At 39.7% G+C, this 24,515-nt stretch overlaps 2 protein-coding genes across 5 annotated transcripts; one reads left to right on the forward strand and one right to left on the reverse strand.

Moving 5' to 3' along the window:
• Nucleotides 1-751: 751 nt before the first annotated feature.
• NDUFA2 (NADH:ubiquinone oxidoreductase subunit A2) lies at nt 752-3,002 on the forward strand. The gene is made up of 3 exons (XM_014066720.2): nt 752-912; nt 2,085-2,191; nt 2,828-3,002. Exons 1-3 carry the CDS (start codon nt 806-808, stop codon nt 2,917-2,919), a joined length of 306 nt encoding a protein of 101 aa, XP_013922195.2. The 5' UTR covers nt 752-805; the 3' UTR covers nt 2,920-3,002.
• A 422-nt stretch (nt 3,003-3,424) lies between these two features.
• Nucleotides 3,425-19,553, reverse strand: TMCO6 (transmembrane and coiled-coil domains 6). 4 transcript variants are annotated; one of them, XM_014066710.2, is made up of 12 exons: nt 18,744-19,553; nt 18,060-18,181; nt 15,879-15,991; nt 13,300-13,441; nt 13,023-13,127; nt 12,205-12,290; nt 11,254-11,370; nt 9,513-9,624; nt 9,240-9,420; nt 6,843-6,937; nt 4,768-4,935; nt 3,425-4,663 (listed from the first exon to the last, which is right to left on the reverse strand). In XM_014066710.2, the coding sequence occupies exons 1-12, from the start codon at nt 18,859-18,861 to the stop codon at nt 4,487-4,489; spliced, it is 1,536 nt and encodes a 511-aa protein (XP_013922185.2). In that variant the 5' UTR covers nt 18,862-19,553; the 3' UTR covers nt 3,425-4,486. The 4 variants fall into 4 exon arrangements, with proteins under 4 accessions (XP_013922185.2, XP_013922184.2, XP_013922187.2 ...); XM_014066709.2 differs by having other exon boundaries at nt 13,300-13,483; XM_014066712.2 differs by having other exon boundaries at nt 13,300-13,483; nt 18,060-18,192; nt 18,744-18,846.
• Nucleotides 19,554-24,515: the final 4,962 nt, after the last annotated feature.

The raw sequence follows: 24,515 nt of genomic DNA on the forward strand, positions 1-24,515 counted from the left end.
ACTAGCTCAGGCTTCAATGGCTCATTGACAAAGGGAGATGGGCAGGCAGCTGCAGGCAGCTATTCTGTCTTTTAAAACATGTTTCTTTCTTTTCACATCCAGAGAAATTTCTGCCTTTTCAATATTTCCTAGGATATTTCATTTTTCTGGGAGAGGACTGGGTGATAACTTTCTACAGGTGGAAGCTAGTAAGAGAGAGATCCAAACTGGAACTAAGGAGAAATTTCCTGACAGTGAAACCAATTAATCAGTGCAATGGCTTGCCTCCTGAGGTTGTGGGTGCTTCAGTCTTCAACAAAAGATTGGACAGCCATTTTTTCGGTTTGCAATCGGTTTGCAAGGCAATTTCCTGCCTTGGCCAGGGATGTCGACCAGAAGATCAATTAATCAGAATAGAGCTAAAATCTGGAAGGGATCTTCGAGGTTTCCCAGTCCAGCCTCTTGCTCAAGCAGGAGACCCTACATCATTTCAGACAGGTGGCTGTCCAGTGTTTTCTTACAAACCTCCAGGGATGAAGACCTCCAAGGTCCCTTCCAGTCCTATGATTCTAGTTTTCAGTTTTCAGTCCAGAACTTGGGCAGTCAGATACAGCTTTAAATATACATATATATAATTTGAGTTTTGTATTTCTTCAAACTGTTATAGGTTTATAAGCGGAAGCAGGGAACTATATGTTTATTACCCATAGCTCCTCGCGCGCGTCTTATCTTGATTGCGTCATTAAGCGTCGGTCTTCTTCCAAGCACTGGATTGGCTACAAAAAAACGCCCACTTCGCGCAGGACCTCTGTGGCTGGCGGTCACCATGGCGGCCGCCGCAATCGTCCGAACTGTTGGGGGCAGCCTTGCCCAGAATCTCAAGGAAATTCGGATCCACCTTTGCCAGCACTCGGCGGCTAGTCAGGGAGTGCGGTAGGTGAGAGAGGAGCAAGGATCTTATCTGACCCCTTTGTGGAGGGGCATGGAAGCTGCCCCGCTTATCCCTTCGCTGCTTGGCTTTGTGCATCACGCAAGCTAAAATGTGAATACCGGTAGTATTGCCCAGTTTGACGTTGGGTGCATTATGGGCATTTAGTACGCTTCAAACTGTTCGGCTGCACGAAGGAGCCGTCCCGGAGTAAATGACAGGAGGCAGTGGAGATACCTGGTATACAAGGTATCAAGGAAACAAAAGTTCCTTTAAGAAGTGGGTCCTGGCGTGGCTGCTTCCTTAAGAGTTGCTAAGTGGATAGGCTGGCAGGGAGAAAATCGCGAGGTGCCACCAGGGCTGCGATTAAGCCTTATAGGAGGTGGGGGAGGTGTTAATCCTAATCCTTCCTTGTGTTTCAAGGCAGACGGTATTTTAAAAAATCTGGATTTCCTTACCGACAGTACAGAAAGCAGAGGACCTTTTAAAGATGGATTTAAGGGTGAACCATGATGTTAAGAACAGCCTTCTTTTTTACTGGGAGAGGGGTATTTCCTAATTGTATTTCTAAGTCTGAAGAATTTCAGAGTGATCTAATGTTGCTCCACCCATTACAGAAAAGTCGTGGTTTTTTGTTCAGCTATTCTAATATCCATTTGCATGATGCAGTGAATTAAAATATATGAGCTGGATTCACACACTGTGCTAGACAAAATATGATTTGGCTTCTGTATGAATGTGTGTAGTATTCAGCTACAAAGCAAACTGACTTTGGGTCAGTTGCTGCGCTGTCTCAGTCCAACCTACTCAGGAATTCTGTTGTGGGGAAAGATAGAAGGGTGTGTGCCTCATCTTGAGTTGTATGGGATACAAATTAAATAAATATATGTAAATTTTGAAATATTACTTTGAAGTAAAGTGTAGCATATTCTGTGATTAATATTTATTTGTTAAATTTAGGTACTAACCATCTCACTGTTTAGAGACACTGGGTAGCTTACAATATCATAAAGACGGCAATATAAAACATTAAAAAGGTTAAAATATTGAACATTAAAAGTGAATCAAAACTGAGTAAGATAGGAATCAATACACATCTTTTTGGAGTTTTGTTAATTTATTGGAATAAAATCCTTGAACTGATTGTATTCCATTCTACTTATTGAATTATTTGCAGAGATTTCATTGAACAGCACTATGTCACATTGAAGAAGGCAAATCCAAACTTTCCCATCTTGATTAGAGAGTGCTCCAATGTTCATCCTATGCTTTGGACTAGATATGGTGAGTTAGAAAGGTTTCTTTTTTGGTAAAATATTCTTTTGCAAGTACAATAGAAACAATTTGTTCAATTGTTTGTTCGCTAGGGTTTGTTATTTATCTCTAAAACATTGTATTTGAAATATATTGTTGAAAAGAAAAATAGGAAGGTTTTCTGCAGATATGAGGTTGTTTGTAAACCAAGACCATTTTCACATATAGTTGATATCAACATAAATGCACAAGTTGGCTTAATCTATTAAAAGAAATATATACAGTATTACAGAGATTTAATAGAGACTTTTGTGTTAATTCTATTACATAATAGTGTTGACAAACAAGTTGAATTCTACATTATTGCAACAGAGAGGGAAAGAAGTTGGCAGGTGCCAATATCGTATAGAATAACTGACAGAAAGGATTCTATCCTTTTTTTGTACCATTCAGTGGCAGTTGAAAACATTTTAGAAAAATAGTATTGTACATATATATTTTATCCCCATATGCAAGCTTTTCTCTGAATTGGATTAGCAAATCTTTAGATAACAGTTCACTTGTAAAAGACTTCTAGATTAAAAACACAATTGTGTTTTGAAACCATAGAATTATCTTTGAATGAAGTCTTAAGATTTTTTTAAAATGAAATTTGCTTTTTTACAGCTTTTGGTCTAGAAAAGAGTGTGTCACTGAATAATCTAAATGTGGACCAAGTTGCCAAAGCCTTGGAGAAAGCTGTTAGTAGCAAAATATGAAGATGATCCTGTATTCTTCGATTCTAAAATTGTAATTTTCATGTAATTAATTAAACCCTACAAATAAAGTCATATACAATGTGTCCTGTTTTGCTCAACATATGTACCAGGGCAATCTAATCAGTGTAGTGAAAACATGCAGAGCAAGGCTTCTAGACTTCTTTCCCACTTATTTAACACCAGTGTCCACAAGAAGTTCTGTTCATTCTTCTGATTTTACATTTCCCTTCATGTTATATCAGTGTGTGTGTGTATGCATGCACTGAGAAACATATGGTGAATAACATTCACTCCAGTTTGGATCACATCACGGAAAGAAGGGAAGTTTAGAATGCAAATCAGCAACTTTTGAATTTATTTGTTAAATTGCTGTCCAACTGACACTCCCAAAATGATGTAGTGGTGGGGTTTTTTTCCACATTCACCAGATATATCCAGTCTATTTTAAACTTGGTCCATTTTTGCTGGCTTCTATTACCCAAACAAATAAATATTAGAAGCATATATAATAACCAATTTAATGAAGAAAATATATGTTACATTTGCAAATTAGAATGCAGGACTTTAGCAAAGTATGAATGACATATTTGAAAACTACATTTATTATGCTTAAGGTTTAAACCCAAATAGAAATCTTAAATTCTTACAAATAACTACAAATGCTGTACGATAAACCTGCAAAATCCCATCAAATTTAGCAAAATCCACTACTGAGTATTTATCTTGCTTATTTAAAACATTTCTATTAATTGTACTAATTGTTACAGAATTCCTGGAATGCCTTAATACACACTTTTTTAACTGCTTTGTCATTTTTCAGCTGAAGGGAAAAGAAATGGAAGGTGCACGGGAGCACAAATGCTCAGAAAGGAAAGATGCTGGTGGATATGGATGTGTGTGTGAGAGAACACAAGCATAGGGATGCATTCTGTAAGTTAATCCATTTGAGGTACCGTATTTTTCAAAGACGCACCTTTCCCCCCCAAAGAAGTGGGCAACAATCTGGGTGCATCTTATACACTGAGTACAACATTTTTGGCCTCCTGAAACCCTGCCCCCTTCACAAAAATGGACATGCAGAGGGTTTGGGAGGCCTGCAAAGTGCTCCTGGAGACTGGGGAGGGCAAAAATGAGCAAACAACGGGCTGTTTTTTGCTTGTTTCCCCCCCCCCCCCAGCCCCCAGGAGCATTCTACAAGCCTCCTAAAGACTATGCATGCCCTTTTGGGGGGGCGAAAAACGGGCCGTTTTTTGCTTTTTGGGGGGGGGACAACCCCCAGGAGCACTTTGTAGGCCTCTCAAGCTCCCTGCATGCCCCGTTTTTCACAAAAAATGAAGCATGCAGAGTGGGAGGTCTGCAGAGTGCAAAAACCTTTTTTTATTTACCTCTTCAAAATCTTGGTGCGTCTTATACTCCAAAAAAGTGGTAAACTGATTCAAAAATTGTTGCTCTATTATCAACATTTTGCTTAGTTGAAGGTTACAAACAACCATACAGACCTGAGAGACTTAGTAGTATACTGCTATTCAAAAGATTTTGTTTCAAATTTGTTGGTAAATCATGTCATTCAAGTTTGTAAGGAAGTAAAATGAAGATTTTCAGTTCCAAGGGGATTATTTTGAGGAACACCAGTTATCTGGCTAACTGTGTGAATTAGCACTTTGACTTGCTCTTGCAAATGTAGGTTATTTTGATGCTGCTGTAAGGCATGTAGTCCAGAATGATTTACAAAGTCAATGGCAGCCTGGCAGAGTGAAAGAACATACACATTAGTATTGAAACTGCTAGTACATCATGGACTTCTAGAATATATAATAATATTGTGATACACAATGCATTAAAGTCTACCTTTGGCCAGTAAAGGAAGATGAGATGCAATAGTTCCAGATTTTGGCCTACTACTTGGACATCAGAAAAAACAAGGATATTTACAAGAGAAGGAAGCACAGCTTTTTGGTGCAGCATTTCACAGTAGGCAGCACCCTTGGCAGCAATATTGCATAACACTGTTAGAACCTAAAGGGGAAGATGGAACAAGAAACTTCAGTTACCAATATCAATTTATACTGATATTAAAAACTTTCCTCAAATATCTTACATTGTTTACAAACATTTCTTGCCTTTCCACTAAGATTCAGAACACAGTATCAATGTATCTGGATCCTCACATATGAAAGCCAACAACACTTTTCTGATAAGCCACAGAGTTTAAAAATTGAATTAAGCCATAAGAATAAATAAAAACAAATTGCATTCAAATGTACTTACCACCTTAATAATTTACCTTAATCTGGTTTATATATATATGGCTCTCACCTGCACTGTTTTATTCAAAAGAGGGTGTTTAATATTTGTGTTCTGACCACAATAATATGTTATTCTAAGGGGTACCAGTGAACTGTTTATCTTCTATACAGTTGTAAATAATAATCTCATTCTATATGATAAATTGTATATTCATGATAAGGGATTTTACTGAATCTTCCACATTGTTTCTAGTTCAAATTCACACAGGTAATTTCTCAAAGATACTTGAGTTTTTAAATATATTAAATATATTTCAATTTGAAAATTAATGTGGACGTAATTATATTTGTAGCAGCTCATCCATCCTTGTTACTGAGAGTAACAATATATACTCCTATACTGTATCAGAAATTCAGCAACTATTTTCTGAACTTGACTAGATACACATAAACAAGAGATGGGAGACCTATAATTCCTAATGTAATATGTAAGTAGTACTATCCAAGTGAAGTCTAAATGAAGCTTAGTATATTTCTAACGGTCACAAGTTTGGGAATCTCAATTTCTACATATTTCCTAATTGGGAATATATGTAAAAATGAATACATTCCCAATTTGGTTCTAACTGCAGCAGTTGGATTCTTTTATCCGCACTCAATAAACTAATTTTAATAGTTTGCTTAAGAGGTCCAAAGAAAAAGACAAATATAAGCTAAGGTAATATCCTGGTAACTCAAGATGATCTCAATGTATCTAAACAAAGTATGAAATTTTCAAATTGCCCACCAACCCATCATAGCTGAACATTTCTAATCTACAGAAATAGGAATATGCAGGTAGTCCTCAACCTATGATCATTTGTTTAGCAACTGTTTAAAGTTAAGATAATGGTTAAGTTCAGTCCTTGGGAGTTCTGACTATCCCAGCACTGCTGTGCTCATATGATTGCAATCTGTGCATTGGCAACTGATGTACACTTACAATGGGGTGCACTATCTTACAATCATTTGATTGCCATTTGCAAACTTCTGGCAAAAAAGGTTGCAAGTTGCTGGGTAAGTTCCACATGCTTGCACCCTTCCCCAGCCTTTCTGCACTTACACCACACTGGCCATGTGTATATCCTCCCTAATCTATTGAACACTCATGCACAACCCTGACCTGTACGCCTCCTGTGCACCCACCCCAACCCGTGCCTCTTGCACATCTCCACAATCAATGCCTCTTGCATACCCTCTTGCGCCCTACCTGACTCATGCCTCTCATGCACCCCCTCCTCCTCCCATTTTTTTGTGTGTGCAAACACTCACACTCCCTGATCCATAATGCACCTCTTCTCTCCTGCCATTCTTGCACCTTCCCCAACCCATACTACTTGTGCTTCCCCTTGTGCCCTCCTGACCCATGCTACACCTCTCACACACTCTTGCCAACCTTTCCCAATACTCTTACGGATGTCCACACTCCTTTTGCACTGTATCTTTACACTGCACTGTGTAAAGATCAGTTGTCTGAAACAGCTATTTTGCTTTGATTAATGGCAGGGCAAACAGTTTCGTGTATGCCTTTAACTTAACCTTGCCAAAAATGTCACTAAAACATTTGTATCAAATTGTGAATATGCAGTTCCAGATTTTTCACAGTAACAATATTTTAGAAACAATATTTTTACTTACCAACAAGCTGATCACCTGATAAGAACGTAACAGCTTCAACAAATCAGAAAAGACTTCCAGGCTTAGCAGAGCAGAACAAGATGTGGTGCTCTGAACTGAAAAAAGTAAAGAAAAATCAGCCATTCATTTACAAGTACCGTATTTTTCGGAGTATAAGACGCACCTTTTTTCCTCAAAAAAGAGGCTGAAAATCTGGGTGCATCTTATACACCGAATACAGCATTTTTTGCCTCCCGAAGCCCCACCCCTTAGATCAGTCGCAGCGTCCTGCAATTTGCAATTTGTGGCCTTCCCAGCCATCTTCCAATAAGCAAAACTAGCATAAAAGGTGGAAAATCATGGTCATGTGATGTCTTGCTTAATAATCATAGGGATTCAACTAATGACCACGGGAAAAAAGTCATAAAAGTGAATGCAGTCCCATGATGCCTCATCTAACAAGCACATCATTTAACAATATATTTACCAAAATTTACCCAATTTTGGTACTGTAAGTTGAGGACTACCTGTCTGGAAGTTGAGTCATGTCAACTGACTTCATTTTTTTGTTGGTTTGAAACATTTCACTGCTTATCCAAGTAGCTTCTTCAGTCAGAGCAAGTTATTCCAACTCCTAAAATTCTCAGGAATCATAAAGTATGGCCTCCCTGGTGAACTTGTGAAGTGCTCTTAATCTTCCTGGGGACTGATAAGAGAGCAGCACAAGGTCTCCATTTCTATTGAGGGAAGGCTTTTTCACTTTGGCATAAACAGACACCTTTACTCCTCTCTCGAACACTTTATCTTCTCTGTCCAAAATGTGAACCTTATTGTCCTCAAAAGAGCACCCTTTTGCTTTTAAATAAAGGTATGCTGCGGATTCTGGTCCTGTAGTACTGTTTTTCCTGTGCTGGGTCGTATATGTGGAGCTCTGAACACCTCACTGCACTGAACTGCATACACTGTATTGTTCTTATTTTTTGATGTCCAATCTTTAGGGTGGACAAGCCTCTGTGTCAGTGTGTTGGTGGGTTTGAAAAATACAGGTATGTGGTGTTTTTCAAATATCGGTTTTAGCTTCTCTAATACACCAGCCATGTAAGGAAGGACCAGCTTCTTCCGCTGACTCTGACTTTCAGCTTACCTGTTGGATCCAGATGCTGATTTAATAAAGGCCCAATTTCAATACCAGCAAGCCTTAGAGAGCTACCCTCAGATGCCTGTATTCCTTCTTTTAGGCATCCCTGGAGGTGAAATGTTTTCTGCCTGTGATGTGATGTCCAGATTACTCCTAGTTTATGTTGAAGTGAGTGATGGGAGTCAAACAGCAGTTATTGGGCTCTGTGGTGGTTTTCTGTAGCTGTTCATATCTGTGTTGCTATAGTGCCATAGGCCACAACAGAAGTGGACTGTCACAACAGGACTGACAGACACAACCTGTCCCTATTTTTATGCTGCTCTTTCATTAGTCCCAGCAAGATTAAGACGTCTTCATAGATTCTCCAGGGAGGCCCCACTTAATGACCCCCTAAGAAGTTTAAGAGTTGGTACTGTCAGGTCCATTGTGTCCTGCCATTCTGTTAGGGTGGGGAGGGGAGGAGGCTTACTGGCATTTTTCGCACACTTTTGCTTTTGTTGTAACTGCTTTGGAATTAGGGAGGGGAATTGTCTTTGGAGATGGAGCAGAGTCCCTCCCAGCCTGTTACAGCCTGATTTCAAGGCCGTTGTGCCCTGGGGGTGAACTGTTATCTGCCTAGTACCTAGGAGTACAATAACAACCTTTCGGCCTCACATTGGCTATTGGTGAACTGGTCAGGGGGGTTGGATTTGGGGAAATGAAATAATTGCTGTGTGCTTTGCACAGGACTTTTCAGATTCCACCTTGCTTTCCTGCAATAACTTTCTCTCAAGTGAAAGTTCCTTTGATTCAAGAGACTTACTTTCCTTAGGGACCAGCTGGGGCAGGTCCTTATAGGTACATTCCAACAACTCTCTGCCTCCTCAGATTCACCCTAATCAACATGCTCAGACTGAAGAAGCTACTTGGATAGGCAATAAAATGTTTCAAACCAACAAGAAAATAAGTTCAGTTGCCATGCCTCAACTTCAAGACAGTTTTACCTTGATGACTGAGAATCTTCACTGATATATTGAGGATTACCTGTATTTGCTTATCACTTCTCAAATACAGATGTTGCTCTGAGCAAGGATACTCTATCATTCTACAATATGCACTGTTTTTATTAATCTGTAATGTTCTAAAATAGGCAGTTAATATTCTAACCAATTCTTTTAACTGAGTTCTTAGTATTATCGAAGCTATTACTCTCTGGAAGAGTCTAAATGACAACGAAAGAAAGACTAGCAATTCTGTTGCTCTCTCAACCAGAATATCTGAGATGAATTCAAGGGACCTACCAGTGAGGTTGTTCAAGAGCCACAAACATTCGCTTACAACAAAGGTGTGTTTGGGCAGGAAAAACTGCATAAAGACGAACAAGGCCTTCAGAAGGCACTCTTCCTTTATTAGCGGTTCATCACTGTTTACTTTATCTTCCGCAAGAAGATTGCCAACACACCGCACAACAGGGCATATCAACTAGAGGTAAAATAAAATGAGATATGATCAGAAAAAAGTTTCAGAATCTTAGTCTGGTAAATCCAATATATAGTATTTCCCTTTCACTTTACCAATTCTAGACCCTCAACAGAAGTTGTTGCTATCTGAGAGGACAATTCCAGCAACAGTTGCACTAGGGATGGCATGGTCCTTTGGGAAATCAGCAATGAATTGTTCACTTGGCTACAAATAGAAGGAAACCAAAAGATAAGTATATTGTTTCAGCAACATGGATACAGCCCAATGTTTCTCCTTTCCATTACTGTAATCCTCTCCACATTCATTTTTCAGGAGCACCAGATTTTGAATCTTCACAATCAGAGTGGAACCCATGGAATATAAGAAACACAGTGTTAGATAAAGACAAATCCTGGTTTAGCTATAGCAGAAGCTTCTTAGCACTTTTGATCTATTATCTAGAAGCTTACCTCTTTGGGTTTACATTACTTTATAGGAAAGAAATTAGAATATACCTTCTCTTTATTCCAGATCTGTAAAATAATGAATTTGTTTCATAATAATCCAAAGAGAAATTTAGCTATGTGGAAATAACAATTCTGGTATTCATAATATGTATTCACCTCAATATACAAATATCTATATCATTCCATTCTAAATGACAAATTCTGCAGTGAATTTTTGTTTGATACAAAATGCAGCTGCTTGTCTGTTAATGGAGACCTCCTAATAATATTTCACAATACCAGTACCTCAGGAATTGTGCTGGCTACCAATTTGTCTCTGGTACAATTCAAGGTACTAGTAAAAAAAGCATTTATGGCTTGGGGCATAAATGTATGTAGGGCTGCTTACTCCAAGCAGAATCTATTCACCGAAGGTGTACAGCACAAGAACGATGTTAAAACTCCCTGTCTTTCACCCTCAAGGGGCAAGAGCAGGGGATTTAGAACTAAGCATGTTTCTTGATGGAGAACTGCTTCCCGCTGGAAATAAAATCAGCACCCTCTGTTAATATTTAGAAAATTCGTGAAAACTCATCCACTGTTTTTAAGCAAGAATTCAGAAATTAAGATATATACCTAGCATAAATGATGTTGTCAATATGACTTTTACTACTGATATTATATTAATGTGTATGGTATTGTTTTTTATTGCATTTGTTGCTTTTTCTCCCTGAAGCAGAATAAAAGCACTTGTAAATATATAAACCCAGTTCTTTTCTCCTGATTTTTCCATTGTACCGGTAGCTGGCTCTGTCTTTCTCTCTTCTTGCTCTGACTTCGGACAAATTGGAAATTCCTTCCCCACCCTGATTTTCTGATATAATTATATCACCTTAAAAATCCAGTGATATGATGCCAAAGGATCAACCTTCTGTGTTATTTTTATTGTAAATCAATGTATACAATTCGTCAATGTAGTTACAGAACTATAAATAGAACCCTATCAAAGTGATTGTTTTGTTCTGTTTTCTATTTACTGACACACCCTCTCCCCTTCTAAAAAAACCAACAGAAGAGTAACCAGAGGAGTAATCTAGCACATGAACTAACCTAATTTCCTATTTAAAATAACAATGTTTTTTTCTTTCTTTCGGGAAAGCCTATAACTAAATTCTGTCTAAAAAGTAGTCTCGCTACCAACTGTCTTTTGCTCAACATTTTCCCCATCCTCGGCTGCTAAGGAGATTAATTAATTCTTTAATGGACACTCCACAATGACACCAGGTTTTTTTTTCTCATGCTTTACCTACAAAGCCTGGAATGAAAAATTATGCCTCTACTTAGCATTTATTCCCCTCTATATGCTAACTACTATTTGAAACCTTCATTGTCCACAAAATATATTTACCTGCAAATAATGTAGTGAAGACCCCACGCACATTCTATTGCAGTTCCTATTCCGTCTTCCAGCCTGGAACAAACCAAGTGAAGCATGTGTTGAGGGAGGGTGGATTCTAAGAGCAACCTGCAGACAAAAAGAAAATCTTACTTAATTATTAAGCAGAGAACTAAGCAGCAGTCAGATAAGCACTACCATATCACAGAAGCTTACCATATATTGTGTCGAAGAAAATACTGTACTATGTAGGCCTTGATAAATGCAGCAAGAATCTATATACAATTTTACAGGGCTGCTACATGTAGATTCTCCACATTAAAGTGTATGTAGATACTGGTTAAGGAATCAGACTAGAAACGGGGAGGCGATATTCCTGCCTTAGGCACAAAGACAGTTTGGTAACCTTAGACCAGTCACTTTTTCTCAGTTGAAGGAAGGAGGCGATGGCACACCGCTTCTGAAAAATCTTGCCAGAAAAGCTGCAGGGGATTATCTAAACAATCTCCAAGAACCAAGCACGATTAAGAATAAATTTTACTTTAAGACCAAGGAAGATATAAATGAAAAAACAAAAAGATTATTTCTTTTTTATGGGGAGGTTGGGCAAGTGACCAGCAAGAGACAGCTTACCTATGAGAAGCACCCTATTAGAGGCTAGCCTAGTGAGAAGCACCCCACATCATTTGCCCCACATCACCCAGGACACTGTTGCTGAAGGAGCAGTTTCCAAGAGACATACTTCCTTGAGCAGCCCTCATGCCCCAGAACTTGACATTGCCAATGTCCAATCAGGGCAAGAGGAACGGAAAAATGGTATTTGGATCCAAATGGGCATCACATAGTTTATAGTTATAATTATAGTTTTATTGATTTGTATGCCGCCCACTCCCGAAGGACTCCGGGCGGCTTACAATAACATAACCACATAAGCATGTAATTCCTAATTGGAATTTCACTTACGGTATGATTTCAGCTGCTGCTTCCTTGGATTGCAAGAGTTGTGACAGAACATAGCCAACACCTTCTTGTATCATCACATGAGGAGACTGAAATCAAGCAATCCAATTTATCATCCAATAGTTTAGGGTCAAAAAGGCAGTTGGAGAGGGAAACAGAGAAAAGCAATGCATGTACAAGAAAACAGATTGTTTTAAATACCCCATAAATTGTACGGAAATGTCCCACAAATATTCTGTTTGATAAATTGTGCTAAGTCAGTGAAGAAAAAGCTGTAATGCTGATAATCCAGTTGCCTATATTCAGTAGCATTTCTAAAAGATCCGTGCAGAAAATAACATATTGGACCTGTGGACAAGGTTATCTATGCAAGAACTATCTCAGAAAATATACTCTTTTAGCAACACTCAAAAGTTTTTCAATAAGTTAAGCAACTCTTAGTAATATAATAACAAGCTATATTTTAAAAAAGGAAGATATGATCTTTGAAAATTATTTAAATGTCTCGAGCAACTAAGATATAGCACATGTTACAGAAAAAGGAGATTTCACTTTTTTTAGTCTTGGAGAAAGAAAAATGAGTGCATTGTAGTAGTTGAGGCATTCAATCAAGACTAGGAATACCAATTTAGTTTTGGACTTCATTAGAAGGTCTTGGGCCAGTCATTATTTCTCACTTAAATAACACAATTTTTGTAGTAAGGATTAAAGGAGGAAAATTTCACATCTGCATCGGCAATATAAATGTAATAAATAAAAGTAATTAATGAACCAAAACTGATATTCAAAATGGCTGGGCAAGAATTATATTTGATACTCACCTGGATACAGGATGCCAACACTGAGATGATGCCCTGAGGTAGAAGGTGTTTCTTCACAGCTTTCATCTCAACTACTAAGTTTCCTAATGTGTATAAACACAGTTCCTGAAATACATTAGAAAAGGGTATGTTCCTCCCCTATGTTCACTCTAATCTAACTGCAACTTTATGAACAAGAACGGCAAACAAGAGTAAGATTAGTAAATATTTGGAAATTTAAATTTCACTTCTGGCTTAACAGAAGTAAGAGCTATTTAAGCACAAGAATCCATCTTACCATGAGAGCTACACTGTGTCCCGAGAGGTAAGTCAGGAGATAAGAGGTTGCTGGCAAACATGCTTCGACCACAGCAGGATCAGTAGACAGTGAAAGTTCGTGTAAACAGCAAGCTGCATCCATCTGCAGATTGGCTAGATTGCTGGTAAATAGGCCAATCAGCACAGACATATTTCCCTCCAACCTATCAATTAAAACATACATATTCTCCTGCTACACTGCATCCTTGTTGGATATGTCTAAGCAAAGGAAAGCAATGCCCAGTTGAAAGTATCCTATGGTAGTAGAACAGTTACAGGTAGTCAGCCCTTCATGCTAATCCAGACAAGAACCACAAACTATGAGTAATAGCAATATTATAAGGCTACAATAACCGTGGCACGACAAAACCGCGCTCGACTAAGCCGCGACAACAGCGATTGCGGAGAAAGAAGGGCGCTTTAAATAGCGCTTTGAAAGCAAGCCGATTCAACTTAAGGTAAGGGTTAGGTTTAGGGTTAGCTTTAGGGTTAGGTTAAGGGTTAGGGTTAGGGTTAGGGTTAGGTTTAGGGTTAGGTTAAGGGTTAGGGTTAGGTTTAGGGTTAGGTTAAGGGTTAGGGTTAGGGTTAGGTTTAGGTTTAGGGTTAGGTTAAGGGTTAGGTTAAGGGTTAGGTTTAGGGTTAGGTTTAGGATTAGGTTTAGGTTTAGGGGGGTTAGGTTTAGGTTTAGGGGTTAATTTTAGGTTTAGCGTTTACAGCGTGCTTCTGTCTCCGCGCTGTTGTCGCCCTGTTGATGACGTCAGCTACGCGGTTTCGTCGAGCGCACTTTAGTCGAACACGGTTTTGTGGTGGAACCACAATAACAAATGCTTACAAGTCTGAAAGTATTTTTCGCCTCCTTTACTTTCACTTTCCAGAAAACTAGGGATGATCCAGTACCTTCTGCCTTTCAAGATTATTCCTACATACCATTACAACCCAAGAGGCTAGGATAAGCAAAAGTGAATAGCATTTATGGAACCAGAACAACAACAACAACAACAACAAAAACCTGACTGCATTTATTTTCCTCCCCAGAACTGGAATAGAATACAGTGTAGACATTTTTGAACATAGATCATAAAGTTTAAAGATTTGGTTTGTGTTTCCTCTTCCAAATTTGAGTTATCTGTTGCAGTTTTGAAGTATATCAGCCAGATGGAACAAAGGGGGGAAAAACAGTACTGCTGGGGCTGCAAAGTGCCTCCCCATTCATAACATTTATTTCTGAAGCTGTTGATTTTTTTTCCTATGTAAGAAAAGGCAAAGGAATAAAATTATCTACATTCAAAACACTGAACAGTAAGTAGTAGGTGTAGTAGTTCAACTTTTTAACCTTTGTATAAATCAGAATTGAATTCCTAATTCTAACCTGCTAAGACAAAATTAATATCTAACCTTTTAGTGAGGACTGAAAGTTAATTATAATTAACCAATAAAATGGTGTTCCTCTACATATTAAAAGTGAATGTTGTGTAATTAAGTTTTTATATACAAACTTTAAAATTTTCTTTCTCTACCAAGCAAAATAATGTTTCCACATTGCAAGTTATTAGGAAAGGGGAAAATTTATTTTCAAATATTACAAGATTGTACACATTCATCCATGTATGTATAAAATATCTTGTAGAAATTAAAATATCCTCCAGTTTGGCAACAGAAAGTTACAAAAAATATTAAAAGGAAAAAATTTAAATGCTACTATATTGTTTGCCTAGTAAATGTTATTTTGGCAATCATTTATAGAATCAAAATGAAAAAGTAATGAATCTTGTGAAGAGAAAAACAAAATCAACCAAGTATTATCTCTTGCAGGAATCGCAGAGACAGACATAAATATATAGGAAGAAGGAACAAAAGCAATACCTTTCTTACCAAGTGACCAAGAAAGGCAGTCTCCTGTTGGTATATCTTTATATTTTTCTTTTTAGGAAGGTATTTGCCAGTATTACTTTCTATTCCAGACTGCAAACACTTGATTTAGAGAAAATTAAATTTAATCTCCCTTAAGTTCCAAAAATTCCTTTAAACTCTATTTGGTCAGTCAATGACAAAGTTATAATATAATACATATAAAATTTTCTAACAATTGCAGACTTCAAGACTAAATGCAGAAAAATGGCTGTAGTACTTTCAATGATATGCTCTGCTTTGAAAGACACATTAAAGATGCCTTCTGGATTCAGGAAAATTTCCTGAAAGCTCTAAAGCTATTAAGCTAGTAACACTCTTAAATCTAGACACTGAAACAAATAAGCTAAATGCTCCTGAATCTAGACATGAAATTATGAGCCATATCTTACCAAACAACCAAATCAGCCACTTCCCAATGGTTATATGTAAGCTATTCACTAGCATATATGTTAAGTCAAGATCAAAGCCTTTGAGGCATCATGTTATCTAGCTTGGTGCCTTCTAAAAACAACCCAGCTGGGGAAAAAGGCGGTGGGAAAGGCCTCTTACCCAGATAAATGTGACAGCATAAACTCTAGTTGATTCTATCAAACCAAAGAAGCAATTTATACTAGTTTTGTTCTACAGTCGAAGTGTACATCAGCTAACCTGATAAATTTCTGCTGGATTTCTTTGTATTGTAGTCCTTGTCGAAGAAGTTGCATAAAGCCTGTTCTGTCTTCTGAACTTCCTCTCTGGATTTTTCTTAAAAGCTGTGAAACCTGCCAGTGAGCAATACTGAATCAACACAAAACTTTACAGAGAAACCAAATCTGAGATGGAAGTTTGTTTTTATTCCACTTGATATGGAAGGCAAAAATAAATCACATTTTGCAGCAGAAAGAGACTTTTTTGTCAAGAAAACAAATGAATTATAGAACAAATCAATCCAGAATTTTCACAAGGCATAAATGGCCACTTAAATGATAATAGGAGGTTGTGGAAATCAAGATTGCTATAGCTAAAGCATGAATGACTGTCCAAAATGGATCAACTCATAAACAACTGCAGCTGGCATACCAGAAATATTGATAAACCTTTGCTCGCCATCATTTGTAAACCTAAAGACACCCTCTGTTCAGTAGTGAATACAGGTAGTCCTCGACTTACAATTCATTTGGTGATTGTTCAGTTACAATGGCACTGAAAAAAGCCACTTGTAAAAAAAGTCATAGGATAGGCTAAGCATATTGACATGTAGCGGAAATACACCAAGGAGAGGAGGAGCGGGAAAGAAGAAGGATGGGAAGAGAAGGATAGGAGAGAGGGTAAGGGGGGAAGATGAGAAGGATAAGGAGGAGTGGATTGTAGAGAGAGGAGCAGTAGAAAGGGAGGGGAAGTAAGAGTAGAAAAGGATGATGGAGGGAAGATAGAAAGTTGTAGGGTGGTAGAAGAAAGAGGTGTATGGAGAGCAGAAGAGCTATAATGGGTTTCTATTTTTTTTCCTTTGGGCATTGTTGACAAGAAGAACTGATGTAATTATTATTTAACACTATATGATATGGGCTATGTATAGTATACATGTGAGTGTGTGTTATGAAAATGAAAATAAAAATTTTAAACAGGAAAAAAAAGTCACTTGTGACCATTTTTCACACTAACAACCACTGCAGCATCCCTATGGTCATGTAATCAAAATTCAGATGCTTGCCAACTGACTTGTATTTATGACAGTTGCAGTATCCCAGGGTCATGTGATCCCTTTTGCGACCTTCTGACCAGCAAAATCAATGGAGAAGCCAGATTCACTTAGCAACTATGTAACTAATTTAACAACCTCCTCCGAATTCCATCCGCCAGTCAATGCCGACTGGCGACTACACGGAGGAGAGCCTTTTCTGTTGCAGCTCCGACCCTGTGGAATGACCTCCCCGTCGAGATATGCACCCTCACCACCGTCCAGGCCTTCCGCACAGCCCTTAAGACCTGGCTATCCCAACAGGCCTGGGGATAGGTTTCCAATTTCACCCCGCCCGAGTGTTGAGTGTTGAATGCAAGTTGTGTTTTTATCATTTTATTTTATTCACATATTGTTTGTTTTTGCATTTCACCCCCTTCCCTATGATTGTAAGCCGCCCTGAGTCCCCTCAGGGAAAAGGGCGGCCTATAAATCCTAATAAAATAGCTAAAAAAACTGCAATGATTCACTTAACAACTGTGGCAAGAAAGATTGTAAAATGGGGCAAAACTCACTTAACAAACATAATACAGTTGCGAATAGTGAAAAGAGAGAAGCAAGGTGAGCAGACTTGATTGTAGCAATGATGTGCGCACTGTTGGAAGACCTGAAGGACCAGGTTGAGGACACATCACCCTCAAGAAGGTCTATCTATGTAGTAATTCATTTTATTTTTATTTATTTTATTTTAGAAAATTTATATTGCTGCCTACGCAACTCAAGACGGCTTACACCAGTGGTAGTCAACCTGGTCCCTACCGCCCACTAGTGGGTGTTCCAGCTTTCATGGTGGGCGACGGGTTTGCTGTAACTCTGCTTTATAAATTTTATAAAGTAAAGTTACTTCCCTACTTTATACATCATTATTACTGTGGAATCTGTGGGCGGTTAGAAAATTTTACTACTAACAGAGATACAAAAGTGGGTGGTAGGTATAAAAAGGTTGGCTACCCCTGGCATACACAAATATTTACACTGATAGCATCTGATAGCATGTAATCTGGAGAATGGCCACTAGTACTTTAGGTAAGTTTCCAGAAAGTTGATAACCTTAAGACTGAAATTAAATATATTGCAGTGAATTTCAATTAATTTAGTGATGCATATCTTACCTCTTCTTCTGATAAAAGAGCTGCTGTCTCACCATCCATTTCAACTTTTCCATCGGATGACTTGTCTTCACATAAACGCCGCTTACTGAACAACTGTTTTACCCTCCGTGCACTTCTTAGAGCTGTAACAAAACTGTAAAACTATTAAGTGCCCTTGTATAAAAGGAAGAGTGAAAATAATAGTTTAATGCTACTATACAAGATTACACAGCTGTTCAATTATATAAAAATGCAATTGACAAAGCATAATGAAAGCTTAAAGAAGTTTATACAAATGAATAAAAAATATGGATATCTTTTGAGACATTTAGTAAGTTTGACTATTTTTTTTAATATTATCTAAGTTAAATGTTTGGATGGAATCATGCTAAAGTGACATTTTATAGCAGTAGACTTATATACCGCTTCATAGGCCTTTCAGGCCTCTCTAAGCGGTTTACAGAGAGTCAGCATATTGCCCCCAACAATCTGGGTCCTCATTTTACCCACCTCGGAAGGATGGAAGGCTGAGTCAACCCTGAGCCGGTGAGATTTGAACCGCTGACCTGCTGATCTAGCAGTAGCCTGCAGTGCTGCATTTAACCACTGCGCCACCTTGGCTCTTATCCCATACATTAAGTGGGATAAAAAATAATGAGTTGCCTTCAGTTCAAAACTAAATCAGGAAATTAGAAACACAGTTACCTGCTTCTCTCTCTCTCCGCCAAGTTCTCAGGTGCTCAACACTGCTTCCATGCGAGCGATAACAACTTCTCTTCCAGCTTTTCGGGCCAGCCGTTCCAGGGACCGAAGCAGCCATCATGAAAACCCGAGAATGGACGGATAGAAACAGTAGCTAAAATCAGGTACAGCACTATGGCACGAGATGGCGCTCTTTAAAGTCTAGCTTAGTCAACTCCAGGTCTGATTTGGGCTCTGTATTTATGTGCTGTTTAAGGGGTATTATTAGTCTAGGAATTACATAGTGTTTTAAGTTATTTTAGGAATTACTGTTTCTTTAAGGGACTGCCTCTCGGGTAATACTCTTGCCTTCTGGGAAATGTAGTTTTATGTCACACCTGTGTTTCTGATTGGCCACTTGGATCTTAACTGCGTAAGTGCAGCTCAACAGCCCGGTCGTTGTGAATTCCAGCCGTTTATATGTTTCTCTTCTGTACCAGGGCTCCTAATGTCGCATTCACACGAGTCAGTAAGAGGCGCTCTATCAAAGCCAGTCCACCTTTCCTCCGCGCTTTTGAAGAGAGCCAAAAGGGAAATGGGACACGACGGAGTAGTTGCCTCCAATAATCTTTTCCGGGACGTCTTTTCCCAGTGCAGAAGGCTACTGCTGTACGCCGTTCATGGAAGAACAGAACCAAGACAAGCAACCCCTCTTCTCCGGCCCATGCCGGCTCTCCGCAGCCTTTTTCGCGAGGACACGGACTTCGCACAGCGGTGAAACGGCTGAGCAGCAGAAAGGGGTGGAGCCGTGTTGTTGGGCTTAGATCAGTGGTCTCCAACCTTGGCAACTTTAAGACTTGTGGACTTCAACTCCCAGAGTTCCTCAGCCAGCTTTGCTGGCTGAGGAACTCTGGGAGTTGAAGTCCACAGGTCTTAAAGTTGCCAAGGTTGGAGACCACTGGCTTAGATGATATAGCCACGCTCGGAGGAAGGAACTGGGGGTGGGGCCTGGGGGAGCGGGAAGGCGCTGCGCATCGGAGGATCATAACTAACTTGGTATTTTGGTGAAAGCACAGAACTAGGATGAAAGGTGGAACCCCCAGGCTTTAATTTGACAATTTAATCTGACAATGTAATTTGACAAAGTGACTAAATTAGCGAATAAGGGGAATGCTGAGGACATGGCTTACTGTACTCGGACTTCAGTAAGGCATTTGACAAAATAGACCACAGTCTACTGGTAAGATAGTGTAGGAAGTTATCACCCAGCCCTCTCCCAGAAAAATGAAATATCCTAGGAAATATTGAAAAGGCAGAATATTTCTCTGGATGTGAAAAGAAAGAAACATGTTTTAAAAGACAGAATAGCTGCCTGTAGCTTCCTGCCCATCCCCGCTTTATCAATGGCCCATTAAGAAGGCCAAGCTAGTCCCTTTACATAATAAAGACTTCTCCACTTCAGCTACAGGGGGTGGGATTAAAGCATGATAATATTGGCCCCAACTCATCACATGGCAGCTGAGAACTCAACCAAACCTGGATTCAAAACACAGCCTAGAGAGTTGCCCCTGCATGGCCCCATGGGAGTCTGACAACCAATCAGAATACATTTCTTACACAGGAACAGGAAACAGAGAGGTGGGACTGAACAGGTTATAAAAAGCCTAGCAAGCCCCTCCCTCAGCCCTTCTCTTCTCCACCAACATTGAAGCATGTGATCACCTTTTCTGTTCAGGGGTCAAGCCATGTGGTCCTGTCCACCAATAAACCATCTTTCCAAGCAGCCTCCATGTCTCCAGTGTCTTTTTCCCCACTTGGAGCTGAACCCAGAAGGACATTTCTTTCATCAATAGAACAGATGGAACTCCTACATGGAGGGAGGCATGCAGTGGGGTACCACAAGGTTCTTCCTTGGGCCCAGCATTCTTTAATGTCTTCATAAATGATCTAGAACGGGATGGAAGGAGAACTCATCAAATTTGCAGATAACACCAAGCTGGGGGGAATAGCTAACACTAGAACAGAGGTCCCCAATACCTGGGCCATGGTACTGGTCTGCGGCCTCTAAGAAACTAGGGCACGTAAGCGGCAGGTGAGTGAGCAAACTTTCATCTGTGTATGCATGGAATATAGACTGCACACGAAACTATCCTCTTCTCGCCTCTACTGTAGATCATTTTTCTTCCAAAACCGGTCCTGCTGCTAGAAAGGTTGTTGGCTGCTGCTTTGGAAGATAGACTCAAGATTCAGAACCATCTTAACACTTGAACACAAGGCCCTCTCTAGAAAATACAATTCAGTAGTAAGAAATGTAAGACCCTGTTGCAGAAAATGACAGGCGTTAGACTTCTCAGGATACAAGAAAAGTTTATTTGGCAGCCAGGTTCAGAAAGCTAGCCCATGGCTAGCATTGCAAGTTCTGAACAACCTTAATTATCGAAGCACGCATTCTTATACATTCTCAAAAGCATTGCAACACGGAAATACTTAACACATTTCTTAGTGGTTACCTTGAGGAGAAAGCCTTGTAAGGAGATGAGGGTCTTACTTCTCCTTTTGTTTCAGGTATGGCTTACATGTTATTAACGAACTTTAATTGAACTTTGTGGTTTAACACAAGTTTTGACATAGGGACGTTGGTGAGAACATCCTGTGGTTAGTGAATGGGGACACTTCCTTTAAGTAACTTCTAACTGTCCCTGTTATTCTATTGCAAGTTCCAACTCTTGTCTATGTGACTTTTAATATAGAAGTAAAGGGGTTCTAAGAGGCTGTCCAGCCTGACCCAGTAGGTTTCACACTTAATGTCCAAATCTCATTTTACTGCTGCTTTAATCCTACATATAAGCAAGAAAAGCCAAATGCATACATATAAAATAAATGGCACCAGGGTCAATAGCAGTAACTGTAAGAGCAATCTCACATATGAGTTAACTGCTGCAGCATTCAAAAAAGCTATTGTAATCCTCAGTTGTATAAACAGATAGTTTCACGTTCATGTGAAATGTTAGTACTACTTTATAGTGCATTTATCAGTGAAACTACAGTTGGAATACTGCATCCAATTCTGGTCACCACAGTACAAATATATTGAGCAGAGAAGAATAACATAGATTAAGGGTCTGTGGATCTAAACCATAAGATGAATGATTGAAGAAACTATCTAGGATTAGAGAAGGACTAGGAATGGTATGATAGCATTCGTTCAGTACTTTACGGGCTTTCACAGAGAAGAGGGAGTTGGCTTCTTCAAAAAAACCTGAGGGCAGGAGGACAGAAAGTAATGTGTTAAAGATTATTAAAGAGAGATCCAACTTAGAAGTAAGGAGAAATATCCTGTTAGTGAGAACAGTTAATCAGCGGAATAACTTGCCTCCAAAAGCTCTAGATCAGTGTTTCTCAATCTTGGCGCCTTTAAGTCCTGTGGACTTCAACTCCCAGAATTCCCCAGCCAGCTATGCTGGCTGGGGAATTCTGGGAGTTGAAGTCCACAGGACTTAAAGTCGCCAAGGTTGAGAAACACTGCTCTAGATACTCAATCAGTTGGGGTTTTTAAGAAGAGATTGGACAGCCATTTATCCAGATTGGTATAGGTCTCTTGGTATAGGACAGTGATGGCTCGCATGCCAAAAGCGGAGGGAGTGCAGGGGGGGTCATGCACAGGAGTGCCACACCCATAATGCTATGCGCACGACCCCAGTACACATGCACTCACAACCAGCGCTCCCCCCATTTTTGGTGTGCTTTTTTCTCCCTCCCCAGGCTCCAGAGGCTTTATAGGAGCCTAGGGAGGGAAAAAACAGCCTTTCCCCCACACCAGAGGCCCTCCAGATGTTTCAGGAGCTTCCCTGAAGCCTCCCTAGTGCGAAAAACCATTCCTATGGGCAAACCGGAAGTTTGGGAATGGACTTCTAGTTTGCTTGTAGGGTCATGTTTTGCCCTCCGGAGCCTTCAGGGAAGCCCCCTGAACGCTTTGGAGGGCTAAAACCAGCCCTATGAGCAAACTGGAAGTACGTTCCAGAGCTTCCGGTTTGCCCGTAGGGGCCGTTTTTCGTGCTCCAGAGAGCCAAAAAATGGCCTCAAAAGAAGGTTGAAGTCAGCTGGCCAGCTGACAGGGCAACACCTTGTGTGCCCAGACTAATGGTTCTGCGTGCCACCTGCCATAGGTTCACCATCATGGGTATAGGGGATGGGCCTATCTAGAAGATTTCCAAGGTCCCTTCCAACCAGGGGTGGGTTTCTCGCCCCGTTCCAACCGGTTTGGTTGGAATGGGGCCGGCGGCGTCCTCGTGCATGCGCGTGGTGCACGCATGCGTACTAGCGTCTGCATGACGCTCCAGCTGCTCCTGGACGATTGCGCAGGCGCTGTATGCGTCCTGCGCATGCATGGAAGCGCAGAACTCATCAAAACCGGGTAAGGACCGCGGGCGGGCAGGCGGGCCCTTCGCCGTTCCCGGAAGTTACTTACTTTCGGGTTCGGCGACCAACCGGTTCGCAGGAACCGCCGCGAACCGGTTGAAACCCACCCCTGCTTCCAACCCTATTATTCTTTGTTTTAATTCAACCTCAGTCACAGAAACTCAAAGGATATCAGATATCACCAGGATACCAGAGGGTAACTTTCCATCTTACTCACAACTCAACCTACCTTATAGGATTATTGTCATGAAGAAAAAAATGCAGAAAATGCAGAATGTTTCTGCTTTTAATCCAAATTCAAGTTTGATGCTGTGTAATGTCAATAAGAGATTGGGGGAATTGGGGGTGGAAAAAGCGAAAGGCTGGGGAGGGTTTTTCAGAATAGAAGGAAAGGAGCAGGGACCGTTTGCAAGCAGGCCCCTGGCTGTCTATCAACTTAAATGGGAGGCACAAAACAAAACCTCATCCACCAATCAGAGCCCTGTTCTGCCCATTGCTTGTTTCATTGCGTATCCGACAGCGTTTCATCTGAGACGACGGCGCACGTACCCACACAGAGGGCTCTGCGTGCCATAGTTTCACCACTACGGGACTAACAGGTTGAGTTAAAAAAAAATCTCAGAAGGAGGAAGTAACAAAATGACATGATTCTGGCTATCAGCAGAGACCAAAGATGATTTTTTCCTTACAAGTGATCTCTATAAGACAACATTAATATGCCTGCATTATGACAAGGAGAGGTACTATAATTAGCTCAATGAAAAATAACAAGAGTGTAGTTGCTGTGAGAGAAGCCAATCCCATACTGGGAATCATTTAAAATGAAATAGAAAATAACGCCACTAGTTATATAATATACAAAATTATACTGTGATTACATGCAAACATTGCATAGCTTTTTTAAAAAGCACAATTGAGGTCTGCAGTAAAGGTTGCAAAAGACCTTTATTTGTAAGCTATGTTAGAGTTTCCATAATTAAACATTTTTGTTTAAAAAAGACAAAACTTTTTAAAGAATGAATAATAGTGACTTGCCCTGTCAGTGCTACTGGCATATACAGTGTATTCAGAAAGTATTCAGACCCCTTTCCCTTTTGTCAATTTTGCTATGCTAACCTGATTCTACAATTGTTGAAATGTTTTTTTTCTCATTAATCTACATTCAGTACCCCATAATGACAAAGTGAAAACAGAATTTTAGAAATGTCTGCAAATTTATTAAAAAGAAAAAAAAAGAAAATACCACATTGGCATAATTATTCAGAGCTTTCATGCAGCACTTTGTTGAAATACCTTTGGTAGCGATTACAACCTTAAGACTTTTGGGGTGTGATGCAATAAGCTTTGCACACCTGGATTGGGAAATTTTCTGCCTTT

The sequence above is a fragment of the Thamnophis sirtalis genome, unplaced genomic scaffold, assembly GCF_051295495.1.
Source record: "Thamnophis sirtalis isolate CommonGarterSnake01/CBP01778 unplaced genomic scaffold, rThaSir2_p1.2 scaffold_8, whole genome shotgun sequence".
Taxonomy (NCBI): Eukaryota; Metazoa; Chordata; class Lepidosauria; order Squamata; family Natricidae; genus Thamnophis; species Thamnophis sirtalis.

What these genes read in the sequence shown, in the direction of transcription:
- NDUFA2 (XM_014066720.2), top strand. Translation starts at nt 806, where the DNA reads ATGGCGGCCGCCGCAATCGTCCGAACTGTTGGGGGCAGCCTTGCCCAG. An exon ending in GCGGCTAGTCAGGGAGTGCG is followed by an intron (nt 913 to 2,084) that starts GTAGGTGAGAGA and finishes AATTATTTGCAG; the next exon opens with AGATTTCATTGAACAGCACT. An exon ending in TATGCTTTGGACTAGATATG is followed by an intron (nt 2,192 to 2,827) that starts GTGAGTTAGAAA and finishes GCTTTTTTACAG; the next exon opens with CTTTTGGTCTAGAAAAGAGT.
- TMCO6 (XM_014066709.2), bottom strand. Translation starts at nt 18,861, where the DNA reads ATGATGGCTGCTTCGGTCCCTGGAACGGCTGGCCCGAAAAGCTGGAAG. An exon ending in GCGGAGAGAGAGAGAAGCAG is followed by an intron (nt 18,182 to 18,743) that starts GTAACTGTGTTT and finishes GTTTTGTTACAG; the next exon opens with CTCTAAGAAGTGCACGGAGG. An exon ending in CTGTTGAGGGTCTAGAATTG is followed by an intron (nt 9,421 to 9,512) that starts GTAAAGTGAAAG and finishes TTTTACCTCTAG; the next exon opens with TTGATATGCCCTGTTGTGCG.